The sequence below is a fragment of the Daktulosphaira vitifoliae genome, unplaced genomic scaffold (genome assembly GCF_025091365.1).
Source record: "Daktulosphaira vitifoliae isolate Bord-2020 unplaced genomic scaffold, ASM2509136v1 Scaffold_2, whole genome shotgun sequence".
Taxonomy (NCBI): domain Eukaryota; kingdom Metazoa; phylum Arthropoda; class Insecta; order Hemiptera; family Phylloxeridae; genus Daktulosphaira; species Daktulosphaira vitifoliae.
Genome location: NW_026099573.1, coordinates 9,241,884 through 9,268,520, shown reverse-complemented (window position 1 = coordinate 9,268,520; position 26,637 = coordinate 9,241,884). Strand labels below are relative to the sequence as shown.

The 26,637-nt window shown below is 26.7% G+C and overlaps 2 protein-coding genes and 1 long non-coding RNA gene across 3 annotated transcripts in view; all 3 read left to right on the top strand.

Moving 5' to 3' along the window:
* Window positions 1-2,460, top strand: part of LOC126900016 (uncharacterized) — a 9,957-nt gene extending 7,497 nt beyond the window's left edge. Inside the window, exons 5-7 of the mRNA XM_050675363.1 lie at window positions 866-1,040; window positions 1,134-1,474; window positions 1,590-2,460. Of these exons, the coding sequence (XP_050531320.1) occupies window positions 866-1,040; window positions 1,134-1,474; window positions 1,590-1,766 (693 nt within the window). The 3' untranslated portion in view covers window positions 1,767-2,460. The remainder of the gene's footprint in view (window positions 1-865; window positions 1,041-1,133; window positions 1,475-1,589) is intronic.
* Window positions 2,461-4,929: 2,469 nt separating this feature from the next.
* On the top strand, window positions 4,930-10,335 carry LOC126899955 (uncharacterized). The gene is made up of 5 exons (XR_007702757.1): window positions 4,930-5,596; window positions 5,663-5,850; window positions 5,930-5,997; window positions 6,065-6,433; window positions 9,412-10,335. It is a non-coding gene; the product is annotated as an uncharacterized LOC126899955 (long non-coding RNA).
* A 4,810-nt stretch (window positions 10,336-15,145) lies between these two features.
* LOC126899954 (uncharacterized) overlaps window positions 15,146-26,637 on the top strand; it is a 23,097-nt gene continuing 11,605 nt past the window's right edge. The window contains exons 1-5 of the mRNA XM_050675255.1: window positions 15,146-15,264; window positions 18,635-18,767; window positions 22,168-22,308; window positions 22,689-22,826; window positions 23,600-23,740. Of these exons, the coding sequence (XP_050531212.1) occupies window positions 15,262-15,264; window positions 18,635-18,767; window positions 22,168-22,308; window positions 22,689-22,826; window positions 23,600-23,740 (556 nt within the window). The 5' untranslated portion in view covers window positions 15,146-15,261. The remainder of the gene's footprint in view (window positions 15,265-18,634; window positions 18,768-22,167; window positions 22,309-22,688; window positions 22,827-23,599; window positions 23,741-26,637) is intronic.

Below are 26,637 nucleotides of genomic sequence, written 5' to 3'. Positions count from 1 at the left end.
AAAAAAAAAAAAAAAAAAAAAAACACATCATAGTAAAATTAATACCTTCTCGGCTACGCATCGAAGCTAAAAAATTCGGACTTTATTTTGTTTTCACGGTGAAAAGGGCTATCAAATGCTATTTTTGTTTGAAAATTCTCGATTTTATTTTTTAAATTTTTAACTCTATAATGCTATAACTTATTGAAAAATGTATGGATCAACAAAAATTTTTAAGAGAAATAATATTTTTTAATAATCCCTTTTTAATTCGACATACTTAACTTAATCAGGAGTATTAATAAGAAATTAGCAGATCAAGTAACTTTTGGAATAATCAACCAATTTTTTAAAATTAAACACTAAAGATTTGCATCGAAGCGTTTTTTTTTTTTTTTTGATAGTGATTTTAATCACTGTCAGATATCATACTTGATCCAACTATGCCACGTTACCACTGAGCCGCGAACCCCTTGTACTGGCTTTTTTTTATAGTTACTTATTGTTGATATTATTAAACAATCTCTTATATTACATGTTTTGATATTTTATATCATATACTATTATATTACCTTATTATTATATTTCCTTATTTTATGTTTGTATACAATAAAGAACACCACACACAGTAATAGGCAATCACCATTAATATTAAAGATTTGCATTTTACAAAACCTCATGGTATATAGTAGCATAATAATTCATTTTTATGAAATGATACTTTGATTAATAGACATTGTTATATATAGTACCTACTTTATAATACTTATTGTTATTTCATAATCATTTTTAGGATAGGAATATCTTCATATAAATCCTTAACGATGAATTCTCTTGTGTAAAATTATTTTTTCAATATTTTTATTGAAATTTGAAAATTTTATAGAATGTCAATAAATGCACTACTGATAAACCAAATCCGTGGATAACATTTAAAGATCATATCTTGATTGCTTTACAAATTGAAATAATCGGACGAAAAGGAGTCTTGATATTGGATCCAGGTTTTTTAAATAATAAAGTTATAACTGTTATGGACGATAAATTGAGTCCACATACAGGTAAATATCGTTTTTCAACAATAGCTTAAAAATATGTTTAATATAAATCATGAAAAAATAATGTCTCACTTCAAATCAAAAAATATCAAATAGGTTATTTTCCTGCACCAAAAGACCCAGAAGAAAAAATTATTTTAGAAATGGTTTCTGGCAGGAAATATGTTGAGTATTTATCTTATTTCGAAGGTAAAATACATGAACATAACTTAATTTATATAGAGGCTCCTTATCTTTCACCAATTAGTGTAACTGAACGTAGCAGCTTGGTTAGCAATTATAGAAATTTGGTCACGCTCAATGAGAATGGTCAACTTTTGGCTTCATTTTATGTAGATATCAATGAAGCAATTTTCAGTTTTTCTTATTATAATTATAATAGTCCTGAAGTTAAACACGAGATCAAAGTGTCGTATGAAACTTTCATTTCGAATGAAGTAAACAAATATATATTATTTATATAATTTAAATAAATATTAACGAAAAATAATTAATAATGAATATATTAAATACTTTAAATTATTAATACAATAAAATAATATTTTTTTTTAGGAAATAAGCGAAAATGTTGAACAATATTTGCGTCGACTTAGCAAATACTTTAATCTAAGAAAGAAAGAATTTATAACTATTTTAAGAACACTTTCTAATATTTTGAAAGACGAACAGTTTTTAAAATATAGAGAAATAACTAACAATAACATTAACAATATTCCATACAGGAATTAAATTAAAAATTTAAATCGTCTATTAGTATGAATTTTTTTTTTAACTTTTTTTATACAAAATAATTGATTAATTATGTCTCACATAACACATTTAAAAGTATAAAAACATTATAATTTTTTCTTTTCAGAAGTTAATAGTATATTATGTTTTTATAGTTTTCATTAAAAAATTGGTCCTACTCCCCTCTTTCCTCATTTTTAAAGATGAAAGAGGGGAGTAGTATCAGATGAGTTTTTTGAATTGAACTATATATGTTTGATAAGCATAAAAATAATAAATTGATTGAATTAAGAAAATGACTGGTCGATAACAACTTTTGAACCGTTATTTTAAAAGCACTTTTATAACACAGTGGGGAGAGTAATGTGGTTTAAAAAAGCTAAAAAAAAAAAATAAACAGAACCTTATTTCACCTCTTGTCATTTGTTGCACTTTGGCTTCGCCTGACGTAGTCACCAAACCACACACAAAAGAAACAAACTTTTCTCTTAAATGTTAACCACGTTTTTTTGGCTCTCCTCAAATAAACTTGTCAGAATACGCCGTTCAGCCCAATGCTCTCAAATTAGTGAGCCACTAAAAGGGTAGCCTATATACTCGTCAGCACAGTTATCTCGAAAGTACAGACTGAGGGGTGCTACCCTTTGATAGGCACCAGCACATCTACCTTTTCACTCTACTAACTAAAAAAGACGGTTTAGCCTAGAAACTAGACAGACCACCCACTAACTATTGGAATTGACTAAAGTACTTTGGCCGTACAAACAAAATAATGAAATTTAATAAAATTATAACAATATTTAGTATTTATAACATTTATAAATAATTTTATTGCAAATATAATGGTAAGACACACACGAGCACAAAATAATAAATACACAATACCGTATAAAAACAAAAATTAACGACGATAGAGACGGTCGTGGTCTAACTGTCAATCCCTCATTTTATAGTGTATGGTTCCCTACTCATTTTATATTATTTGCTGATCTTATTTTGTTACAATTTTTTTCGACATCATAATAAACATCATTTGTTGACATTATAAATACAGGTGTCCCCACACATTATAGTTAAGTGTAAATAAATTTCAAAATACGGGTTCAAAAATTATATCAATCATTAACTTAGAAAGATAATTTTCTAATTTGTATGATGGAAAATAAAATGGATACGCTTAATGAACGAGGTTTGAATCTCACCGACACCATGCGATTTATTCTTAATTTTTCTTTGAGTATAAGAATAAAATTCAAAATTCGTTTGATTTTTATCTCAGTAAATTGAATTCATGTTACTTGTGGGAAAGAATTATTTTCACTCTAAGTTACAATTCTATATCAAATCTACACAATTTTTAGATTCCATTTCTAATCGCTGGAACTTAGAAGAAATATAATACATCTTATTTTTGGGCGAACACCTTTCGTGATACAAATATTCCAACACATATAAAATATTAGTATTTATTTATTTATATATATATACACACTTCAAAAAATACATGATTAGATTGCATTGTTTACTATTACTTATTGAAGCGCCACAACCTGGCTGGACAGAGTACTAGTATAATAATATTGTAGTCAAGATTCCAACTTATTATAAGCGTTCAATAAATTGTCTCTCCACTCGTCGACTAGCCAGTCTGATCACAGCCGTTTTTCCGAAAGGCTCGTTGATTGCTCGTGCAATCGGAGTTTAGGACACTAAAATAACTTATTCTGCATAAATTCTATAGTACAGTCATATCTAACTTAGGTCATCCTTCAGGTGATTGAAAAGAAGTTAGCTACATATCATAAAGGTCTTTACATAAAGATAACAATATTGTTTGATATCTCATGTTGACATAGCCAGCTACGAAGTACAAATTATATCGAAGTCGAAATATTATACTAATTTACCAAATATTTATTTGGCCAGCGTCTCTCTATTTTTTGACTAGCCAGTCTGATCCCAGCCGTTTTTCCGAAAGGGAATAGCGCAGAAAATCGGATTGTAGGATACTAGTATAATCTATTGTGCAAAGAACTTAAATTGAGCTCGAATCATTCTGAGGTGACTAAAAAGACGTAGGCCACTTGGAAATAGTTTTCTTGCACAAGACAGTAATGTTGTTTATTGGTTTTATAAATTATTAAAATTATAAATGCGTTAGTATAAAATATTACTTATAAGGCCAGAGAGTACACCATATAGATATAGAAAAAAGGTTTACATAATATACCAAAGTATAAATTAGATTTTATCTTAAGTAGATTTAATATAAAGTTGTACTAGAGAAATAGTTAAACGAGAGTTAATAATAACATAAACCGTATAATTTTATATGCGTACATGGACACATATACATACATATAGACAATAGTGACATCAACTACATGATTCATCTCAACAGAATATCTGTCTTATCAGGATAATTAGAAGTAATTAAAAACATTTATAAATCTATAATAAACACTTCACCGAAGGATTTTTAGTAATAAACAACTAAAGTAACGTAGGTTGTCCAAAACAAATTAAGTAGAATAATTGTATAAAAAAGTACGCGATATTCGTGATTCACACAAATTTGTGTGTACATATTTGTGAAGAGGCTAAATATTAATCTTTCATAGATATTTCATTTTACTTATATATACAGGGTGTTCAGTAAGTCAGGAAACGGGTTTCTATTGTTCTCATTGTTTGTAACAATGAGAACAATAGAAACCCGTTTCCTGACATACTGAACACCCTGTATATCGGACGTGTTTATAAAGACATACATAACCCGAGAACCCATTTTCCTTTCTATTTCATTCTATTATAGTCACTCTAGCCACTCTTACTTTCTTTATACTAAACAACCACCACAGCCTACACTATCTTTTCTTTCCCTCCTTTATTCCTACCTGCACGCTCTTATTCTTCCTTTTTGTTTATTACATATGTTTATGTTTGAAAAAAATGAAAATAAAAAATATTGATAATTACAAATTGTGTTGCATATAATTTAATCCCTGATAAAAATTATAAGAAAAGTTATCGTTAAAAAAGCAAACACATGTTTTTAAATTTTAATTTGTATACTAAAAAGATATATCACAACGTATATACACGAAAAGAAAAATTAGTGTGAAAGTAATTACTTGAAATAATAATTTGCAAACGTAAAATTTACAAAGTAAAGATAAGAGTAAAAAAGAGTAATGTATACAAGTAACGTTTATAAAATGACATCAGTAAAATAACTTGATAAAAAAAAGTACATATAATGGTGTTATAATAAGCGTATGAAAACGTTTATAAATAAAAATTTCTTAAAAAATCATCTATAGCCTGCGGACTGCTGCACATTGGCATAAAATGTGCTGAGGTTTACAAAATGAAATACATAAAACCGAGACAAACTATCCTTTCTAGTTTAATTGTATTTCATTTGTTTAATCGACACCTAGAGTCCTCTCATTTTCAATATCATGATCATCATCATGTGTTATTTGTGTGACACTTGTGGAAAGAAGTTCAATTTTTTGAAATCATTGATACGTCATGAGTTTGTGTTTGAAGAAATTTTCGAGAAAAGATAATTTCTCGAGGTATGATCAGCATACACACGGCTTGATAGATTAGTATTGTAATATTTTAATCTCTATAAAGTATTTTTGTTATTAAAAAATGTAATTGATAGGAACTGATAAAGTATTGAAAATGCGTTCTGTAAATATTAAAATTAACAATTATGGATTGTATTATTACTACTATTATTATTATATCATTGCTCGAAGCTGCAAATAAGATGGATCCAAATTCGATGGATGTTCAAGACAACAATGATGAGTACAGTATGTTAAAATTTAAAATTATAAAATTTTATTATTAAACATGAACTGTTATTATTATTACAATAGTGTTTGAAGTTGTGAAAATTATGGATACAAATTTGATTGACGTTCAAATGGTGATTATGTTACCCTGGTGATTCCAAAAGTTGTTAGTATAAAACAATAAAAATAAAAAATACCAGTAAATGTTATAGTCATATAATATTTTTTTGGGATTGAACGATTTTCAAAAGATATAGAGTTTGAGGATATTAGTAAGTCATAATACAAAGTAATTAATTTTAAATAAATTTATATCAAGTAAAATTTATAAAAAGTACTCTATATTATTAGGTCAAAATAACAAAACGATCGGAATGGAGATAGAACACACGCAACAATCTAATCATTAAAAACAAATAGTAAAATAAAAATGTGAATTTGAATAATATAACACATAAATTAATAACGATATTAATTATAATTCAGGTGATTGTGCAAAGATTTTGCGTACAAAAAAAAGTCCAATCGATTTTTTTTGGGAACATCAATGTACATAGAAAAGAAAACAGCAATACCTGCTCCATAAATGAATTTATCAAACAAAACAGTAACAGCATTAATGAAATATTTGAAAATGCTATCAGAACACATGCAGCTGTGAAGACATTTTTAGATCTAGTTACAACGTATGAAAAACTAATTTTTAACAATAATAATGTTAACACACCCGTTATTACTCAAACCCTTAGTATTTCCCCATTTATTTAATACCGTCGAGTAGTATCCCATAGTGGTTACCACTAATACACGTCTACTACAGAAAAAGTCAGAAGAGATAGAAACTCAAGACAATGGGTGAGTATTCAGGGAGGTTATTTTTTAGATATTACTTGAAAGTCATATCAATAGAAAGATCATACTTGAAAGTACTTTCAAGTATGATCCATTAAAAGGTGGGTGTCATTTTAATTAAAAAAAAATTATTCCCAAAAAATGTAAATGTTAAATATAAGGAAGAGGAATGCTTATATTGAATATATAGTTACACTTATTTTGAATTTTTTGCCCATGCCCACTTAAACCGTGTAAAACGAATTCGAAAATTTGAACTTTCTTAAATAGTTCTTTTTATCTTTTGGTAAGCGCTGCAAGTATTGACTGATTAGAAACGGGCGTGTTTAAGCGCTAACGGTATGAATATCTAAAGTAGATGCGAATACCGCTAAGCGTCGTAACTTTTTGTACTTCTTTCTAAAATTTTTTTTTAAAGTATTTACATAATTCTGTTGATTTTTATTTTAACATGACGTTTAATTTTTTTCTGAATATTTATATGAAATAGTCTATTTCACCAATCTGCATCGATTTGCACAATCGATCAACGCAAAATATATATATATAAACATAATTATATAATATTATTATATAAAATTTATAAACAGAATCATAATCATTGAACATTTTTTTTATGCATGAAATTTGAATGTTGTTAATTATATTCTATATATCTGTGACTCACAGATATATAGATAAAATTATACTCACAGACTGTGAGTATAATTTCAACTACCTATATAAGATTCAGGTTATATTTACAAATAATTTATTATAACGTTCGTTGTTAATTATGTTATGACGATTAACAAATAAAATCGTTGAAAAAACATGTTTGATATAGTTAATGATATTCTTTGCTTTTATCATTAACATAATACTTCTTTGATTTGATAATGATGCATAATTTATTTTAGTTTAAAGAAATAACACTACAAAAACAAAACTAAAATTTAGAGTTTTTGTAATAAATAAATTACAAATAAATTCTCACTCTAAAAAAATATAAATAATTTTAGTCACCCTTCGCTTAAAATTTAGACTTTTAATAATTTGAAGTACTTGAAATACTTTTGAAAAGTATTTTTATTTGGATATTAATACTTAAAAATAAAATGTTTTCAAATACGTATTTTGAATACGTTTCCTCTGTATTATTCAAAATATACATTTCGAGTAATTATAAAGTATATACAAATGAAACAATAATTATAAATAGAAAATACAATGTAATATATGAAAATATTAATAAAATTTAACATGATATTAAACATTTTTGCTTGTAATGACGTATGATAGTGTGTATGAAAAAAAAATTTAAATAAAAAATAAAATTTAGTAAAATTTTACTATAAAATATTTTTAAGAGTAGATAAGTAAATTTATTGGATTATTGAAGAGAAATATTACAACTCCCATTAATATGGGGAGTCACGCAATTTACTAATAAAATTAATAATAATAACAAATAATTGTATTGTGTAGTTTTACTCAGATTATTTAAAAATGTAAGTTCGTCACTATAAATATATATATATATATATAATATTTTATTTAAACACGAAAAGAAGCACAGCTGAACGGTATCTCTTAGAAAATATAAATATAACCCATTAAAATACCCTTTAGAATATACAATCGCTACTTAAATTTTTTTCTTAAGCATCGCAGAGATTAAAAAAATTTATGACTTAATATAATTTATTAACGTAGTATGTTAAATAAATTTTATTTTTATACATTTTTTTTTGTTTACATAAGACTTACGGATGATTTTCGTTCATGAAAAGAACGCATGTGTTTATTTTATTACAAGACGATATACAATTGTCGTTTTACAGTGTAATATTTTAATGTATACAGTGTTACGTACACAACAATATACTTGTTTTTTTTCTCATAATTCACGTACTGTAGATTTCATTACAAAAAAGATCTAAGAATATATTTTTTAAATACAATTTTAAGTAAAATAGGTATCATGTAAAATTTTAAATTGACTAAACAATTTTTTTTTTTTTAAGAAATAAACAACATCAATTTCTATTTCCTGATAATAAGTTGTATTATTTATAAGTATAATAAATTAATAAATACTTGCGAGATTTTTTTGTAAAATAAGTCCCTCAAATGATTTTCACAAAAAAAAAAAACACATTTATGAGCCTTAAACAATATATTTTCAAAAAGATTTTTTCCACTTCTCTACACAGTTGCCGTTTCGTTCAATGCATTTTTGCATTCGAGTTATCCATTTCTTGAAACCGGAGTCATAGAACTCCCCCGTCTGGCTGCATCATAAGCCTCGTCATCGGTCTTGAAATGGGTTTCACCTAAGTTTTTCTACAATTTGGGAAAGAGTCGGAAATCACTTGGAGTAACGTCTAGGATGTAGGGTAGGTAGATGACGGTTTCACATCCACAAAAGTAGACATTTTTGTACAACGCCAGTATTAACTAAGTGCGCAGTACTTCGACAGTCCTGGCATTTGATAGCTGACTGGTGTAATACTGGCTGTTATCATGTTTATGCAATGAGACAGCACTGACCGTAAGTACTGGCTGCCGTGGTATCGCCATTGCTTATCGAATACCGGCAGAGTACTGGCACTACTAAACCTCCAGTACTGATTTTGCCTGGTTCGTCGAACTTGGGCCAAGCGTTTTTAGAATACCGGCTCAATACTAATACTACAAAATCTTTATATCTGAAAAATGCCACAATGAATTCAAAATTACAGTAAATAATAACTTTAAAACATCGTCTAAAATAACCGAATATTTGACATCAGTTATTTCACGACTGATGTCAAAAGATGTGCAAATATTATATAGTGCATACGGTAGAGAAATGAATTGATAAGAAAAATTATATAGAAACATATTTAAACTTTGCAAAGTTTTTTATTTTAAAATTAGCTTCCTTTATTTTTTTAGTTTTAAATTTGAAAAGAAACTAATTACATTTGTGACCTTGATTTTTTATACGTAATTAACAGAAATGTTCCTGATATGACGCCAAAAGACATGTATGAACATATGAATGGCTATTAGTGGATGATTTTTGGCAGCAAAGGACCGAGTGGAGAGAAAAAGGAATTAAATGAATAAATTATAATTCATTTTTTTGTTTAAATTAATTTAATTTATGATCAATAGTTTAATAATATAACTTTAATTCAGTTTAGATAAAAGTATCATATACTCATAATATGTATAATTTAAATATATATGATTTAGATTTTATATTTGTATCGAAATATCTTAGGTAAAATTAGATTTTATATAACAGTAGGGTACTCTGTTTGTGTCCACAATTATGGTCTAAGATTACTAACACTTTTATTTATAAAAATATTTAATATACGCATACTGTTGCTTAATAGTTATATTACACACGATTCAGACATGAGTCAATTATTAGAGTAATCTTAAAAAATCACTCTTTAAGAAATTTATAAATTATAATTGTCAGCAATCTTAATAATAAAAACAATGTGTCAACCCTAATCTTAAATGTAAAAACAAACTATATTAACGTTTATAAATTATCAAAATGATTTGTATGTTACTCGCATGTATTAATTTATATATTTCATGTTACTTTATATATTTATGTTATTCGATGTGTTAATCTCTATATTTTATGATTACTTATCATTAAAATAATAACATTGCAAGAATGAGACAATGGTGATTTTTGGGGATATAAAATATTATAAGAGGCAGAGCAATCCTCGATAGTCCTTCTGTTCTAATCGCACTCTCGACTGTTCCGATCGCGCTCTCGACATCGATACGTTAAGTTTGTGATCATCATTGTCAAAATTCTTACGTGTTAATTTATGAATAAAAACTAGAATTTGTGTTATTTTTTTTATTATTTCATACTATTAAAAGTTGTTATAAGAACAAAGAATAATTATCAAGTAAGATTTAAATCAATAAGAGTCCATACTTATATTATATTAACAACCAATTATTTAGAATTAGAAATCTGAGCAAAGAAAATGATAAATAGATTAAATATTTATATTAATTTTCAAACTTTAATTAATTATTACTGACTAGTTTGTACCTTATACATAATCATATTACATGGTAATCGTGAGATGGCCACCGCCTCTTCGTTGCCTCACTGTATTTAAGATATTTTAAAATAAACAAACAAAAATAAAATTTGAACACAAAAATAGCTTGTTTTTTAACTACGGCAGCCATTTCCATAAAGATGATAGGTCTTTTTTTTTATTTATATTACGTAACCTAAGCTTTAATTTGACATATGTTTTAAGGTCTTAGTATTTTCAAAAAGGGTCAGATTATCATAAAACATATATCAAATTAAAGAAAAATATCTGAGATTTCAATTATCATGTTTTATCTATACTATCTAACTATGCCACGTTCATACTATGCAACAATCCTACTGTGCTACCGTTTTTTTTTTTTGTTAAATATAAATATAAATTTAACTTATGTACAGTATTATTTAAAATCTTGAGTATTGTGCAGATAATTATAAACATATATTTTTTAAGTGTGAATAAGGATTCTTATATTATAAAAAGAACTTATCAAGTAATTTTGCTCTCAACTACACAAATCCGTGTGTTTGATCTAAACTTTTGTATAAAAAGTAGTTGTATATATTTTAAAATTTGATCTGTTTTGTATATCAATAAAATATGTGAAAAAATACACGAGTCACATAATAATGTAATACTTTTATCATGTAAAATTATGATATGGTTTTTCAATAAGTTAGTATATTTTAATATGCTTAAAATGTTTCGATTTATTTTTAGCCTTAAACTTAAGCTTACAAATAATTTAATAATTATAATATTTAAATAAAAAGTTATAGATATCATAATGATTTGATAACTCTAAATATCTAGCACATTATTTAGTGATATCTATTTTAGCAATATACACAATATACAATATATTGTGTATTGTGTATATATATAATTGTAAATTATAAATAATTTTACACTTTTTCTTCACTACAATATATGCAACATTTCCAAGCTTTTCTTTCGCTACAATATTTGCAACATTTATAACGTATTTCCATGTCATAAAAGCATCTTTTGCAATATATTTGAGGAAAACGAGGAGAAAATATAAATATTTCAATATTCTTTTTACACGCCGTACATTTTCGGTCAGGTATAGAAGGAATACCTAAAGTATAATATCAAAATTATAAAATACATTTTTTAACCAATTATAATACAATTTAAAAAAATAATATTTATATTTCTAAGGTAAGTCTATATTTAGTCTTCACCACGCGTATAGACGGAACGCGGTTAAAGCAGCGGTTATCAAACTTTTATTTTCGCGTACCACTTAAGTATATTATTAATCAGTCACGTACCAATTATAATTAAAAATAGTATGATACAAACTTTACATAGTTAAATACATTTATTTAAACAAAAATGCAGTAAAATACTACAATATAATTATCATTTATTTATTATTACAAATTTATTACTGTTTAAAAATTAAGATATAAATTAAAATTTGATATTTGATATTAGCGATGAAATATTTGATTCAGTGTTACTTAATTTTAGTTTGAAATTCAGTTTGTTTCAAAACTTGTTTTTTACTTTGATCATTGAGGAGAATTCACTTTCCCAAAGATAAGTGGTTGTGAATAGTAATAAAAATAACAATGTTTTTTTAGACAGCAACGGATATATCCATTTTAAATCTTTATCCAAAACTCACCCAATTATAATTTAGTAAATTCCATTTTCAAATTTTCATCACATGACAATTCTATCAAAGACTCTTTTTCATTGTTTGTTAGTGTTTTAGGAATATCATCCAAATCCAAAATAAATGGGTTTCTTATCCAAAAAAATTCAGAATAATCTTCTTCAAAATATTCTTCAAACGTTGTTTTTAGCATTTTATAATGTGGTTGTATGTTGTTATGAGATCAGATTTCACTTGAAGTTCGTGTTCTGTCACATTTTGATCCAAATTAGGAAATGACTGCAGGTTTTCATTCGAAATATTATTACTTACCATTTCAATTATCTTAATAAATGCATTAATTTTGTCATTCATTGACAAAGATTTACTTCGTAAACTTAAATTTAATACATTAAGATGATTGAAAATGTCTGATAAGTATGCCAATGTTGTTATACACAGGCTATCTGTCAATTTATCTTTGAGTTCAAAATGGGTCTTGCCTAGGAATAATTGTACCTCAAAATGTAGCTCAATAAACCTGCTAAGCATTTTTCCTCGAGAGACCCACCCTCACTTCTGTATGTAAAAGCAATTTAATCTGATAACTTCCCATTTCGGAACACAATTTTGTAAATAAACAAGATTGTAGAGCCCGATATTTAATAAAATTGACTACTTTTATGTCTTCCTGGAGTACTAGTTTAAATTGTTTTTGCATACGCTTTACTACTTAAGCTTCCCTGAGGATTCTGCAATGTATGAAAGTACAATTTTCTGTAAACAATTTTATTTTAGTCGCAACGCCTCCATGTTTATCTGTCATAGCTTGAGAACCGTTAGAACAGAAGCCAACACACTTTTTCCAGTTTAATCCATTTTCAACAAAAAAGTGGTTCAACATTTTAAATATTACATCAGTGGTAGTTTGTGTTGATAGTGCTAACCAAAATATAAAATCCTCATTAATTAAAGTTTGAAATATATACCTCACGTAAATCATAAACTGAGAATAGTTTGATACAACTGTACTTTCATCAAGTTGTATGGAAAAAAAATCACTATTTTTCACTTGATCCATTAAGTTTTCTTCAGCATTCAATGCTATACTTTCAATTCAGCGGCGAACTGTATCATTTGACAGAGGTATCATATCGAGTTGTTTAGCTGACGGTTTACCTAACATACAAGTTACCATATCTTTTGCCGCCGGTAAAATCAGTTCTTCGCCAATGGTATGAGGTTTTCCACACTTCGCTATTCTTATGCTCACTAAGAAAGATGCTACCTCTGCTTTTTCAGTACTACCGCTAAAGATGATATAATTTTCTTCGTGCTTTTCATCTGTGAAAATTTTCGAACGAAATAGTTCTTTGGTTTGTATTCTAACGTCGAATGTTTTGTAGAAAAGTGACGTTTTAATAAAGACGGTTTCATACTTTGGTTAGATAGAATTTTAAAGCAGATAACACATTGAGGCCGAGGCTCATTAAAAATTTATTTACGTAAAAAAGGGCAGTTCTTGTTCAATATACACGCACATGGAATCTGCTTGAGTATATTGTTGCCTCTTGATTACAATTCTATATGAAACCTACACCATATTACATTTTATTTTTAATCGTCGGGACTTAGAAGAATTATTATACATCTTATTTTTGGGCGAACACCTTTGGTGATACAAATATTCCAACACATAAAAAATATTGGTAATTTTTATTTTTATATATATACACATACAAAAGGTTCATTAATAGATTGAATTGTGTTATATTACTTATTGAAGCGCCATAAATTGGCTGGACAGAGTACTAGCATAATAATATCGTAATCAAACTTTATATTGATCAAAAGTATTCTCCAAAGTGTCTCTCCACTTTATAGTCTGATAGCCAGTCTGATCTAATCAAATGTGCAAAGAACTTAAATTGAGCTCGCATCTACCCTAGATCACTCTATAGACGACTGAAAAGACGTAGGTCACTTGGAAATAGTTTTCTTGCACAGGATAGTAATGTTATTTATTGGTTTTACAAATTATTGAATTACAAATGCGTTAGTATAAAGGCATAATGGCAAAGAGCATACCACATAAATATACAAAAAATGTTTTCATAAAATATCAAAATAATAATAAATTGGATTTTTAACTTGAGTAGATTTAAAAAAGAGTTGTACTAGAGAAATAGTTACACGCGGGTTGATACAATAATAAAAATCGCGTTATTTTAAGTGCATGTACAGAATTACATATCGCTAATAGTGACATCAACTACATGATTCATCTCAACAGAATATTTGTCATATCAAGATAATTAAAGGTAAGTGAATATATTCATTTACATAATAACTCTATTATAATACTTTCACCGAAGGACTCTTAGTAATAAACAATTATGGTGAGGTAGGTGGTCAAAATCATATTATTTTAATTTTTTTGTAAAGAAATACGATATTTGTGACTCGTGTATACGTTTTTGTGCAAGAGCTATATAGTAATCTTTTATTGATATTTCATCTTATCTTACTCATATTTATCAGGCGTGTTTATGTAGGCATACATTCCCCGAGAGCCCTTTCTATTTCATTCTTTTATTGTCACTGCCCAGTACCTCTAGTCACTCTTACTTTTCTTTATACTAAACCACCGCCGCCTTTACTTTTATTTATCACAAAACCAACCAATCCTTTATCATTTTCGTCGACCGTTAAAGATACCATACAGCCATTATATTTTCTTTTGTTTATTACTGTGTAAAGTTTCAATGAGCAACTTCTTTTAGCATATTTAGCATAATTAGCATATTTTTGTGGATTAAACTTCATTACATTTTTCTAAAAAAATTATTAATTTTATTTGATATTGAAATTTTTTATATAGTTAACATTTTTTTTTTTTTAATTTTAAGTATTTAGTTTCTAACACAATAATTATAAATGGAACAAATAATTTAATTTATGAAGATATAAATCAAATTTAATATATTATTAAAAATTTATGCCTAAAGTGGTGACGCAGATAGTTTCTACTTAAAAAAATTTTAAATCAAGAGTAAAATGAATATAAATTTTATTATAAAACATTCTCACGAGTGTATAAATGTATTTAAGATAATATTACAAAAAACTTAAATATGGTAAGTCACACACAATTTACTATCAAATAGTTATATTATGTNAAATTAAAATTACAATATTGATTTCTGTGACAATTTCAAAAGTACTTTTTTAATACATACTTTATACCTTATATATTATTATTATATTTCTTAATATTAATATTTTTATACCTTGGCGGTAATAATAGTGCCGCACAAAAATGTCTCTTGATAAAAAAACATAACCTCGCACCTCACCTTATTAATTTGATTATTTTCTATTTATTTATTGATCTTATAAAATAACAATTCCCGGCTGAAAATGATCATAATGAGGTAGTGGAGAGCGAGGCTAATTGACGTTTGATAAATGATGACCTCGGTTTTATTAAAAATCGTATAATGTTCATGAAATTTTTATGGCAATATTTTTAAGTTTATTAATCAAACAATTACACATTTTTTAAAAACAATTAAAATGAACATATAGGTCTGTTTTAAAACGCACTTGTACCTCTTTTGGAAAAAAGATATAATACATTATTGTTTTAAGGTTTGGGTTAGGTTACATAAGGTTTTAACTTGATTGGACCCGACCGCCTGGAGAAGTGTGTGGACCGGACACACGGTGAGATGTCTTACCGTCTCACGCAAGTGATGTCCGGCCACGGCTGCTTCAACAAATACCTCCACGGTATTTGGAGGGCAGCCGCGCCTACGTGCGACCACTGTCAGGATCGTCCGGGAGAGGCAGACAATGCTCTGCACACCCTCTTCCGTTGCGAGGCGTGGGCCCAGGAACGGGACTCTCTGAAGTTCCGTCTGGGGTCCACGCTCCGAGTCGGGTCCTTAGTGAACCTGTTGTTGGGAAGCTGGGAGGCGTGGAGGCTCGTCCAGGCGTTCGCCGAATCCATCTTGGAAAAGAAGGAGGAAGCTGAACGCCTGAGACAGAGGCAGCCGCGCCGCCCGGTACAGGATGACCTAAGGCGCTGGTTTAGGCCGGCGCCTTAGGTATTCGTGTTTTATGTTTTATGTTTTTGTGAGTTATTTTTGCCCCCTTCGCAAAGTCCTGCCCCCGCCTCCACGTGGTGCAACCCGGGCAACGAATCCCACTCTGGGTTTTAACTTGAGTGTGAATAAATAAATATTGAGTATTCTAAATTTCAAAACTTATTCAAATTAAAAAAAGACAAGTGGGATTTTTGAATAAATTAAAGGGAAAGCGTTGGTTTTGTATATATAATTATATAATAAAACAATTATATAATATATATATATATATACAATTTCAGTATACAGATTGATCTTTTTAACTCAATTTCTCTAAAACTAATAATTTTTTTTATACATTTTTTGGCTAAACTATATATATATATAGTTTTCTGTTATTAAATATTTTTTAGGTCTATCCTTTATACCTTATAAGGGTACTAACTTTTTTTTTTCATATGAAACATATATTTTCAACTCATTGAAATAATAGTTATTTTTTTTTAATAATGAATGGCCTTTAAATTTTTATAAATCTTCATACATTTATTTTATATTTTACTTCAATGTTTGCATTATTAGAGCTATAATGAATGTACAAAATAATAGTGATTTATAAATAGAAGTAGCTAATATTTGTTTTACGTCATGAGAATTTATAGGTACACATTTGTTATTGCTATTTGAAACTTTCATTTGTTTGTAAATTAGATATTATTCAATGGAATAAACAAATATTTTTTAATTGTATGATATATCATAGATAGATTGATTAATGTTAATTATGCTTATGGTTTTATTCTAAAATTCAAAGTTTTAATTGTTCTTTATGATAGAAATGCCAGTATGTTAATAATTTACAACGAAAAGAAATATTCATGTAAATAATTTTTTTAATTAAATTATTTTTCATTTAAATTTCTTTGTTATACTATAACGATAAATAATTTCAATCATATTATAACTTATAAATATGAGATAGTCATTGTTAGTATTTTCAAACTAAAAATTATTTTGGAAATCTGTTTTTTTCTAAACTTCGATATTTTTTTGTAGATAATTATTTAAGTGTCTGTCGTTGACTATTTATCATGTAATAATACTATGCTATTACACAAATTCTACATAAAATCATGTTTTTTGTAAATATTGTAAAAAAAAAAACGTATAGGTATACAGGGTGGCCCACCACTCACTGACAACTTAAATAACTTTTGATCCAGTTAATATTTTTAGTTGATTTTTTTTTTAAATAATAGTTATACGTTAGGTCTATAGCTATATCTCAATAATTAATTTTTTTACATTTTATTAAAAATATTAATTATTTTTAAATTTTAAATAAAATGTAAAAAAAAAATCTAAGATAGCTATTTTGTAGAGTAGAATTTAAGAAAAATTTTAGCAAAAAAATATCATATTAATATTCAATAGTAAATATTCTGTAGTGTTTTGAAGTTTGTGAAATTTTGAATTTTCATGTACTATTTTACGGTATTAAACATTGAAATACGTATTGAGAAAAGGACAGAAGAAAACGCTATCTTTTTAATATACTTTTGAATGAGAGTGATAAGTAATAATTGCCTTATCTAATTTCTTATCATGGTATTAATGCCAAGTTTATAATGTATACATTATATCATTATTACATTATTTCATTAATTAATTAACAAAATAGCTATCTTAGATTTTTTTTTTACATTTTATTTAAAATTTAAAAATAATTAATATTTTGAATAAAATGTAAAAAAATTAATTGTTGAGATATAGCTATAGACCTAACGTCTAACTAATATTAAAAAAAAAAATCAGCTAAAAATATTAACTGGATCAAAAGTTATTTAAGTTGTCAGTGAGTGGTGGGCCACCCTGTATATATCAAAAAATCCTAATTGGTCTTAATTGGTGTATAAAATAGTGATTCATTTTTTTAAATTTCTATTTGGAAATAAAATACACATGCATTTCTCAACTATTTTTAGCGGTGGGGGATGAAGCTGAAGAACTTAGAAATATTATCAATGAGAAGATGGTACATAGATTGCAATGTATAAACATTAAATTTTTAAGGTTTTATAATTTTGTTGAAATTTTGTAATCATATTAAATATTTTATGATATTATATCATAAAAATTATATGTATATCATAATAACTACTGCATAAAATTAGATAAATTTCAAAAATTTAAGTATATTTTTAATTATTATTCGTATGTCATTTGATTTTATGATATTATGATTTTTTTTATAATACAAATTGACTGAATACCAAATATATCTATATATCTAAGAAAATATATAGGCCAAACACATAAAAATATATAAATATTAATAAGATATTGACTGGTAAACAAAATAAATACTGATAGTCATTATAATTTTTACGCTATCGTCTCACTGGATATTATTTTTCAGAAAATATTCATGACAGAGATGATCATATTATTGGTTATCTTACAAAGAGGTGGAATAGTACTTACCAGCTCTGAAGTTCCTAAGGATTTAACAGGATTTACAGATTTACAGATTAACACCAATGAACCAGATAGTAAAATACTTTTAATATTTTAAAATACTTTAAAAAACTTTTCTGAATCTATAACTAAAAGATAAAATTTTTCCAATCCAATTATTACTTGTTTCCATCATTTTATTTAATCACATTAATCAGACGATTGTAAACTCTTCTGAAGACAGGTAAACTCTCACGAGTGAATTTAACTTTACCCGATAAGTGTAAATGTTAATTCTACCAAATGTTTTTCACTTTTACCTGAGGTGTGTTTCTAAACTCTCTACTTTTACTTAAAACTAAAATTCGAGTACAATAAATTTTATAGTTCTAGTACATATACTTAAATTTATAGAGTAGATCTATTTTCTTTTGTATTTGTATTTGTACACTTCGGCCAAAGAATCAACTGATATTGTTAAAATATATGCTATATATTATTATTATAAAACTTGACACGGTAATAAAAGGTTAATAATAATAATGTAAAAGTAACACAATGTTTGCGAAATTGTGAATTCAATTTAATACACCTTTAACTTCAATGATAAAATTAAAATACTTAAAAAACGGTTGACAATATTGAAGCCCGATATGATGATAATATCAAGTCAATATAACTATCTTTCGACGACTCGTGCGGCGGATGTAAGTCACAGGTGGACTAGCTTACATAGTCGCCGACGTGTCTCGCGGTGCTGCACCCCCTGACCTGTTCTATCTACTGACCGTCGTACAAGACAAACTAGTGTTATCGTCAACACTAATGAGTGCGACGATGGACAGCTGATAATCACGACCGGATAACGTGCTAGTTCACTGTAAATGAATAGTGCGCTATTACGGGCCGTGTCAAACTATATAAAATATAGGATTATTCATTTATCACGAATCACTTAGTCAAAAAATAAATATAATATTGATAATTTGTTTAGGTTTCTTTTAAGTATATGTTTTTCTTAATTTATTAATCGTAAAGAATTTTTCATGTTCATACATTATTCCTTATTAGGGTGTCAACTTTATTTTTTTAAATGGTAAAAAACATGGTTAACAAGCTATTTAATCTAATTAGGGAATTAACTAATTGATAACTAATTTTAAACTATTATTTCGATGTTAATAACATTTTACAGTGATGTCTGTGGTTAGTTCGTAGGTTTTTTATTATCACTAGCTATTTCTCGGACGCAACCCCCCCCCCTTAATTATAGAAAGAATTTAATTAATTATTAACAAAAAAATGCTTTATGATTAATAAATTGAGAAAAATGGTGTCACGACAATTGCGTGGAGCCAATTTGCACGCAAGTTCGATATTAGGAATAGTTTATTCATTTAAATAAATCCACCTTATGTGATATTGCACAATTAGAATAAATGTTCAATGTATTCAAACCATTTGGTTTATCAAACATTTAATTAAAGCTAATATAATGCTATTTGAGATAAAAAAAACTGAGTGTGCACTTGAGGAGTGTCGACAGAAGTGGCTACTTCTTTTAGCGTGCTAAGACTGTATGTCTTGTTAATAGGTTATTTTCAAATAATATGAGACATTTTATTCTTAATAATACATTTTTTGTATTGTATATTTTTAATTATAATATTATAATTATTTTAACTATGTATTTCTATGTATTTTGTAAATACAGCTGCTATTGCAGTTCTATATCTAGATGTACTTTTATTTTTATCGTTAGACATTGTTAAATCTAATTTATCTTTTATAAAGATAGATTAATATATAAAATTTACACCCAAGTTTAAAAAAACTTGTGCAATATACGTGCATATATAATAGTAGTACATTAGTAACACATTTAGCGTTATTAATTAGTTAATATCAGTCGGGTTCCTTATCAAAAACCGGATGATCGGGTAATTTAAAAATATTTTTGTATATATAAATATAAATATTTTGTTTTGAAATTATCACTGACAATTTCTCTGGAACACTTGATAATATAGTAGCCGAATGGTACGTTTGAAAAGAACTCGTGCAATGTATGCAATTGACGACTATTGTGGTACGATCTAATAATGATATTGCAGTCTACTCGGATACATGTTACCTTGGTAATTGACAATGGAAATATTCAACGTGTGTTCAATTCTCGCTAGCAAGACGCGATGTGGGATTCCCAGTCTTTGACCAATAGATTGTTCGTGTGTAAATCTATAGGATGATTAAATTTGAATATTGTCCGCTAGTGTTGCGATCGGTTATGATAGAATTCTATTTTCGATCAATCCACTTTTTGTCTCCTATCCCGCTATCGTTGCTGCAGCCATGTTCTTTGAGTAAACCAATTGTTGACAATACTGGATCATCAAATTTGAACAATCATGTGGGCAGTGTTATTGCCATAATGGATTTGATAATGGAAAATGATTTTGCTACAATCTTCGTCAGTATTCAGTTTTGTGATCACGTATGTAAGCTCAACTGCCCGATTTTACATTATTTGGCGACATCGATGTATGAATTGAATATGTGTTTTAATTGCACGAAAATTCGTCATTTAGCAAAGGTTGTAGGTCACCTCCAAGCAATACGACGAGCCCATCGAATTCTATTTAATTCAAATCTAATCAACCGAAATAACGTCCCAACTTAGCTAATGTGCAAATTATTGTGTGCCACTATATTAAATAAACGAACATACTCTTGAAGAATACAGAAAACTACAATGGGTTAATAGCAAGAAACGCGTGAAATGAAACCTGACAGGCAATCTCTTGACGGAAAACCTATCAATAGCATAAAATTAATCCATCTCTCCATTTTACCAAAAAATTAGATAATAATTATGTAAGCAGATTAGGATAAACGATTCTCTGAACTAACGTGATGCATATATAAAAGAAATTTAAACAAAATTTAACATATCTATAATAAATTACATGAGTTTTGACTTAAGGTGTTCTCTACTTAAAGAGGAAAAGTCATTAGAAAGTCTTTCATTATATAATCTTATAATGCATAGAAAAAACTTAAATTTAACATAATTCTGATCTAGATATTTCAATGCTATGCAAAATACTTAAAAAATAGCCATTTTAACTAAAAATTGTATGATTTTTGGCTTTAATGCCCAATAATTCCTAGAAATCTTAATTCTAGAATTTAGAAACTACACAAAAAAAAAAACCGAATTATAGTCAAATTAATACCTTCTACATTTTGCATCGACGCTAAAATAATACAAATATTCAACCAATCAATTATAAAAAATTTTATAAAGTAAAACACATTATTATATGAATCTTAAATGTTTAAAAGAGTTTTTGATTTTTGAATACGCTATTCAATTATTATTGAGTGTTATCATAACGACATTCAAATAATAGAAATAAAGAGTAGAATTATAAATAAGATAAATAATTAAACATTTGTAAAATTTCTAATTTACATAAGTTATTCTTTTTTTAGACTGTCCAATATGTTTCGCCGACCTAATGGATGATGTTTCACAAACTATATGTTGTAAGAAGATATTTCATTCTGAATGTTTAGATTACTGGATTGATCAACCGAGAAATTGTCCAAATTGTCTCCAAAAACCATTTAAAGGTATAGAATATTTTAAAATATTAAAATATAATTAGTATAATTATTTTTCCTACTTAGTGTTAAAATATATATTTTTCTTTAATACTCGTGCCGTAATAAAATAATTCTTATTAGTTTCATTTATTATGTATTATCACTTATACATCTGTCGCCAAATCGGCAGCGTCAAAATTCCCAATTACCTTCCTCTCAGTATTTTAGTAAATAATATAATTTTCCGAGAAAATATAAAAAGTAATTAAGGTTCTTATTTTAGATATTACCATTGATAATATCATTTTGATCCATGCGTTACTCATCAAAACTGATTTATAAAAAATAATCCTATTTAACACTTATAAGAACACAAAATTTGTAAAGTGTAAAATTTTTTATTTTAGAATGTAAACTGTGTGGAAAATTTTTACATATAAATTTGACTAATATGAAGTGTTGCAATAGTCAGTTTCATAACAATTGTCTAGATGAATGGTTTAGTAAATCGAATAAATGTCCTGGATGTAATACAAAAATACCACGTGAGTATTTGATGATTTTATTATAATTTAATTCGATGCGACGCTAAGAAGGTATTAATTATACAGTTATGTGTTTTTTTTGTCTGTCGCTTTAATGATAATAATTCTAAGAATTTCACGTTTTCAAATAGTTATTTTTTCTAATTAAAGTAAATTGTATTATCATTTATATAAATATGGTTTAAGTTAATCACTCTTTTGGAAATATTATAAAAAGTATGTTTAAAACATTTGAGAAACATGTAACTGCCAATACATAATAATAATGAAATTCAGCTTGATTAATGCTTGAGGTTATTTCACGTATAACTATTATCTTTCTTTATTACACTTCTGATTTACTGTTTCTGGATAAGTTGACCTATGACTAGCCCATTAGGGTCAAATAAATAAAAAAAATATACCAAATGATAGGTAAAGACATTATGCATTTATAAAAAAAAAAATTATATTGATTTAGTTATTTTTAAAAAGTTGTGGCAGTAAAAAAACATTCAAAAATTAGTGATTTGCCATTTTTTTCGATATTTCCCCCATTTACGGGGAACAAGGGAAATTTTTTCATTTTCGAGACTAATTTCTTCGACTAGATACAATTTGTAATCTCTTGACGTATCGTTAAAAGAAATCGGTTCGGTGAGCACTGAGAAAAAATGGTAACAGACACAAAAAAAAAAAAGAAACACATTACAGTGAAACTAATACCTTCTCAGCTTCGCATCGAAGCTAAAACAAAAACATATAATTTGTTAAGTGTAAATTTTTATTTTTAGTATGTAAATTATGCAGAACAATGTTACTTGTAGATGTGACTAATATGAAGTGTTGCGAAAGTCAGTTTCATAATAATTGTTTAGATGAATGGTTTACTAAATCGATTGCATGTCCTAAATGTAATACAATGTTATTACCACGTGAGTATTTGATAATTTTATTAAAATTTAATTATAATTAATTCGATACGACGCTGAGGAGCTATTAAGTTGTTTTTTTTATATCTGTCGCTTTAATGACAATAATTCCAAGAAGTTCGCGTTTTCGAATAGTTAGTTTTTCTAGTTCAAGTAAATTGTATTATCATTAATCTCCAAAAAAATTACAAATTTAAAAATTATTTATATATCTCTTTTATTCAAGATACTTTTTTTTTAAATCGAACCATTTCTCTATAACTTAAAAATGCATATAGAAAGTAGAATTTTTGAAAATATTCCGGAAAGTCTGACACTTATATATATATATATCTTAAATTAAAACTAATGTAATATACTTTATTGTGGAAAAAAAATGTCGGACTTTTGTCTTCACCGTGAAAACAGACCTTAAAGTTAATAAAAGAAAAATTAGCACAGTAGGGACGTGGCATAGTTAAGTCATGTATAATGATATCAGACAATGATTAAATCACTATCATAAAAAACGCTTCAATACAAATCTGTGAATAGTGCTTAATTTTAAGAAATTAGTGGATTATTCCAAAAGCAAAATTAACTCCTATTTTTGTTCTACTTTGACTACCGTTTGCGCATAGAAAATAGGTCATAGGTACAAAATTTTTTTTTGTTACTATAGTACGTCATATAAGCTTTAATTTAAGATATTTATATATAAAACTGTTATTATTTCCGAAACATTTTCAAAATTTAAGTTGAAAAAATAAATTTTTTATAAAAAAAGGTGCTATTTTAAAACTTTCCTAAGGGTAGGTCAAGGGTCAGAATTTCAAAAAGATTATATTATATAAAATGTAAATACCTATGGTTTCTATTAGAAAAATGTATTTTTATCTGATAATTTTAGAAAAAATGATGGCAGTTTAAAAAAATTAATTGAATAAAATGTCAAAATTTACTGATTTTAAAAATTTAAGTGTTTTGGGGATTTCCTCCATTCACAGAGAACGAGGAAAATTTTTTCAATTTTAAAGGTCAAAAGATCACAAATCGTATCTAGTTGTCTTCAACTAGATACCATTTATGATCTTTTGACGTATCGTTGAATGATCCGACGGTCCGATAAGAGATGAGGAAAATAGAGACAGACATGAAAAAAAATACATCATAGTAAAAGTCTGCTCAGCGTTGTATCAAACCTAAAATAAAGTTTAAATTTTATGTTTATCCAAAGTTCTTTGATTAACAGTTAGATCTGTTCCACTATGTATAATATGTAAATTAAATAATTTAAAGTATTTTTTTGCAGCTGCTGACGGTAAGTTTCTAATTTTTAATTTTCATCATTTAAGTATTTGTTATAAAGGTAATTTAAATTTTATTAGTAACCTGTAATTACAAGCCAAAGATAATGTTTAATATCAGTAAATTTTATCTTTTATTGTTCCTTTATTTAAGCTTTCTTTGGGACCGTAATGCTTAAAAAAATTTTTATTAGCTAAAAATTAATTTTTACATTATTTTAGTTTATTTAAGCGAAGCCTTTTAATGGAGGTTTAGATTTTTTATTATAATAGGATCAATGGTTTTATAGTCTGTCAATGTTGACACTTGTAGAAGAGTGAATCAATTCTATTACCTATTAAGCAATGATGCAAATAGGAAAATGTGAAGAATATGGCGGAATTAGGGTTTATAAGACTAAGGTGACCTTTCTATCGTTTCATGTTAATGATTTTGGTTTTTACTTTTTAACCGAATTAGAATGGGCCCTTTAATGTTTTTCATATACAAGCCAAATTTACAATTTAATATTGTTATTAATCTAATATAAATTTACATTAACTCATTTAAAATGACTAATTAATATAATGTTATGAACAATAAGTAATGATATAAATTTAAGTTATTTATTTAAAGAATAATTAACAAAGCCGTTATCAAAATAACTTTCTATATAAAATACCATATACATTTTTAATGACTATTAGTGATGTGTAAGTTATTATAATATAATAATTACCCCCATATATAAAATTTGTGTTGATCAGTATTCTATAAGTTAACTTTGGTAAAAATTATTTTGAGACTTAATGGTTGTTGCCGTCATTTATAGGTAATCGCACATCGTTGCACGTATATCTCTAATTCCACGTATTTTAGTAATCTGTACATTACTTGTGTATTTTAATAGTATGCCGTATATTTTGCAACACAACCAATTACTTAAAATTAATAATTAAAATAATTGTATCTAGGTACCAGATTTTAATGCAAATACGAATTCTTCAATAACCTTGCAAAATAATTTTGATTACAATTGTTGGCGTTTCGTAATATGCATATTCTAAATGTAAATTTTTGTTTTGCAAATTTGAGAAAAAATTGCTATAAATTGCATATTTCTATATTATTGTATAAGAGTTACATTTTTAGTAATGATAAATACATTTTACTTTATGTTGTAATATTAAAAGTTAATTTTATAAAAATTTGGCTCTTACTTATAAGTTATAACGAATCATCAATATATTTTCGATATATTTTCTGTTTTTATTTATGATATTTGTTTTATTTCGTTTATAGTTATGTGTTGCTTGAATTTTTTTTTTTTTTTTTTGCATTATACGATTCCAACTGTTTTTTAGTACTATAATACAGTTATAATACTATAATCATAACGTTATGAAAATGATTTTAAGCCCTGATTGTTTGAATTTTCAAGACATATCAAAAATAAAGTCAAAAAAAAAAAAATTTACTCAGATGGGTTGTTTAGATTTGTCATCAGATTTATACAAAAAGCATATTAAAAAAAAGCTTACTATTTTAGCTTCGATGCGAAGCTGAGAAGGTATTAATTTTACCATGATGTGTTTATTTTTTTTTTTATTTTTTTTTTTATTTTTTTTTTTTTT